This window comes from Papio anubis, unplaced genomic scaffold, assembly GCF_008728515.1.
Source record: "Papio anubis isolate 15944 unplaced genomic scaffold, Panubis1.0 scaffold2799, whole genome shotgun sequence".
Classification (NCBI taxonomy): Eukaryota; Metazoa; Chordata; class Mammalia; order Primates; family Cercopithecidae; genus Papio; species Papio anubis.
Genome location: NW_022162888.1, coordinates 1 through 4,041, shown reverse-complemented (window position 1 = coordinate 4,041; position 4,041 = coordinate 1). Strand labels below are relative to the sequence as shown.

Genomic DNA, 4,041 nt, shown 5'->3' with positions numbered 1-4,041 from the left:
TTATTTGTCTTGGGCTCCCCATGGCTGGCACAGAGCAGTGTCTGAGCTCATTTATCCTTTCCTTCAGGAAGTCTGAGTGTAAAGGGATGGAGAGAGGTGAGATGTGTGCAGTAAGAGGATTTCTTAAGGATGAGACAGGAGGGCCTTGGAGCTTTGGCTTCCTCCTGTGAACTTGTGGAGTGGGGAGCCTGGTGCACCAACCTGAGGGACCTGAGAGCAGCATCAGGGCGTGGGTTTGAGCCCTGGGGTTTTTTCCTAGAGAGAGGAAAAAATGAAGGGAGGAGGAGGAGGAAGCTGGGGAGATCACATCTTTGATTTCCTTGTCCCTGGAAAGTGAAAGGAAGTGCACCTGCTAGGAGTGAGAAGGTGGACACACTGGGTGGGGATGAGGTGAGTGACATGAGTTTAGGAAAGTTGCTGAGGTAATGGTTGAGAGAGGTGTTCAAATAAAAGTAATGCAATTGGCAAAAACTGTTACTAAGACTTTGTAGAGGCACAAATCAGCGACGTGGCAGCGTTTTCTTTCACAGTAATCAGCTGCCAGATTGCAGAGAGCCCTGATGCCAGCCTAAGGAGTGTGAGTTTCTCCTCTAGGCCCACAGGTCCCCAACCTCACTGCTCAGAAGACTCTCCTGGAGACCCTCTGTGATGCACAGATCCCCAGACTCACTGCCCTGAGACTCAGATTTCCTGGGTAGGGAGGTCTGGGGATCTGTTTGTAATCAGCTCCCTAGAGGTTCCCATGTAGCCAGATAAGTATTGTCAGAACACTGAAGATTTTTGAAAAATGAAAAAGACAAGGTTGGAGCCGTGTCTTCAGAACACTACTAAGGGTGTTAGGTAGAGGAGGGACCAGAGGCAGGCAGATGAGGTAGAAACTGCTATTATTGTCTGGGAAATTGCAATGAAGGCATGAATTAGAACAGGGAAAACACAGAGGCAGGGGAGAGGTGGAATGGGGAGGAAAGGAGCTGTGACAATTCCAATGTGGATGCCCACCCAAATCTAGAAGTAATTGAGCAAATGTTTTCTGGGCATTAGAGAAGGCAACTAGAACAAACAGGAATCTTTGCCTTGGTGAAATGTATTTGAACTGGGTCAGAAATGAGGCCATTGGGTATCAAGCCTTAGCTCCAGCGCCCCCTGGAGGTTGCTGATGTGCTCCAGGCTGACCTGCTCCCGTCAAAGAATATTGAGAAAGATGCCTCTCATGGAATGTTCTGGGACCTTAAAACAGACACTCAAGTATTCCCCCTGATTTCATGGTTCCCAGGAGCTCTATGGGGAAGAAATTGTACATAATTCACAACTGAGATTTAGACATGGGTTGAATAGTCTAGTGGACGTTGAGTTTACAGAGGTGATGAAGTAGTGAGACCCAGGTGCCCCTGAAATAAACTCACATTGAGGGAAGAGGCTGGCAATGTGGATCAGTCTGTAAACAAGGCAAAAATACAATAGGGAGTGAGGGTTGTGGGTCAGTTCAAGACGGTGCTTTTACCTGGCCCAGCCCCATGTCAGGGTATTTGTGTTCTCCGGAAGTAGAAAGGAAAGAACTGAGTGATTAGGGACCTAGAAGACTAATTTGAGACACTCCTCTTGATGAGCTGTTCTCTAGGGGATTCCTCTGAATGAGCTGTTCTCTATTGGATTTCCCTAAATGAGCTGTTCTCTAGAGGCAGTTGACCCTTTTCTGTGTTTGTTTTTTGTTTTGTATTTGTGTTTGTTTTTGAGACAGGTTCTCACGCTGTCTCCCAGGCTGGAGTGCTGTGGCACCATCATGGCTCACTGCAGCCTCAACCTCCTGGGCTCAAGTGATCCTCCTGCCTCAGCCTCCCATGTAGCTAGAACTACAGATACAGGTACCACCATGTCCAGCTAATTTACTTTTCTTTTTAGAGATGGATTCTCACTATGTTGCCCAGGCTGGTCTCGAAACCCTGGGCTCAAGTGCTCCTCACGCTGCAGCCTCCCAAAGTGCTAAGATTATAGGCATGACCACCCTGCCTGGCCTTTTCTGCCTTCTGAGGAGGAAAAAGGTACTGGTGGCAGAGATCCAAAAGCAAAGTTGCAGGTGGCAGTTGTGGAAATTGACCTGTGAACAACAGAACAAGCTGGGGCACAAATCCAGAAATGCAGAGGGAGGCAACACCTGGTCATCTGTGAAACCTTCACGGGACCTGAAGACACAGCACAGAGGAGGAACTCAGAAAAGGATGGGATTTCTACTACTCAAGCATGTAGGGGCTCAGGATATTCTGTAAATATGAAGATTTTGAGTTTTTGTAGGTGAGGTAAAAAAATACATAGGTTATTTACAGAATAAGACATGTCAAGCTCTCTTCATTTTCTTTGTATTTTCATGAAATAAAGTTATTAGATTAACAGGCCACCATAATTCCATTGTCTGTATATCTTAATTTCAAGATATTATTTGAGTAAATTTTGCATCCTCTGTATGAAGATAGAACTTTGAAAAGATAGGTAATTTCACGGTTGGTTAAATATTCTTTGCCCAAATTACTTTGGTTAACATTTCTCCTAAATGCATTACAGAGTGCAAACTGTCTCCCTGCCATTCCCCTATATACTTACTAATTATTATTTTATTCAAGATCATGCATGCTCTACTTGAAGGTCTGTTTCTATCTTTTCAGTGCTACCCCTACCCACTACACTAATCACATTATTCCTATTTTCAGCATCTAGGATCAATTACATAGTGAACATGCCTAAGAAATAATGATCTGGCCAGATGCAGTGTCTCAGGCCTGTAATACCAGCACTTTGAGAGGCCGAGCGGGTGGATCCCTTGAGGTCAGGAGTTGGTCAAGTGCTCCTAGAGAACCAGCCTAACCAACATGGAGAAAACTTGTCTCTACTAATAATACAAAAATTAACCAAGTGTGGTGGCAGGCATCTATAATCCCAGTTATTCAAGAGGCTGAGGAAGGAGAATTGCTTGAACCCAGGAGGTGGAGGTTTCAGTGAGCCAATATTGCGCCACTGCACTCCATCTCAGCAAAAAGAAAGAACGAAAGAAAGAAAGAGGGAGATTACGTCTCAAAAAAAAGGAAGGAAGGAAGGAAGGAAGGAAGGAAGGAAGGAAGGAAGGAAGGAAGGAAGGAAGAGAGGGAGGGAAGGACAATCTCAAACGCTATTTCATTATTTTTCTTCCCCACTCCTAGTCCAGCCGAGGGTGAACGTCTCCCCCTCCAAGAAGGGGCCCTTACAGCACCACAACCTGCTCGTCTGCCACGTGACAGATTTCTACCCAGGCAGCATTCAAGTCCGATGGTTCCTGAATGGACAGGAGGAAACAGCTGGGGTCGTGTCCACCAACCTGATCCGTAATGGAGACTGGACCTTCCAGATCCTGGTGATGCTGGAAATGACCCCCCAGCAGGGAGACGTCTACACCTGCCAAGTGGAGCACCCCAGCCTGGACAGTCCTGTCACTGTGGAGTGGAGTGAGTTAGTCTCTGATGACCCTCTAGACCCCACCTCTGAAGAGCAGGGACTCTCTGGCTCTGGGGTCCACTCATCCTGTCTTCTGCATCTATACCCTGGGGCCATGTCCAACGCCATCTTTCTTCTGTACGGGCTCCTGAGCGTAGTTTCAAGCTGGGGCAATGGAGACTTGCCTGACCCTGGCCTAGGGGTCCTAAGGATTCATAGTTCCTCTCCTTGTCAGAGAATCTAGGGACACAGACACCTTCCTGAACTGACCTCACACATAGGAACGGATCTCTTCCTTCAGCATTTTAGCCTCTTAGCCATTTTGAGAGGCAACTTCCAGAATCAGCATTTGCCACCTGGTTGAGATCACACCCTCTGTTCCAGATATGAGGATGACTCTTTCTGAATTTCCTCTTAAGCAAGCTTTTCCCCTGGCACAGTCCTCGTCCTAATATTCTGCATCAGGCTCCAGAATTTCAGACAGGACATGAATAGGGGCACAGCTGGTGAAGGTGACACTAAACCTGAGTCTGTTCTTCCCAGAGGCACAGTCTGATTCTGCCCGGAGTAAGACGCTGACGG

General features: G+C 47.0%; 1 protein-coding gene across 1 annotated transcript; it reads left to right on the top strand.

Moving 5' to 3' along the window:
* Positions 1-3,181: 3,181 nt before the first annotated feature.
* LOC101000981 (HLA class II histocompatibility antigen, DP beta 1 chain-like) lies at positions 3,182-4,041 on the top strand (the record flags this gene model as incomplete). The annotated part of the gene is given in 2 exon segments (NM_001331056.1): positions 3,182-3,470; positions 4,003-4,041. Coding segments are annotated over 2 exon segments (328 nt in total), but the record flags the coding sequence as incomplete, so codon positions are not given.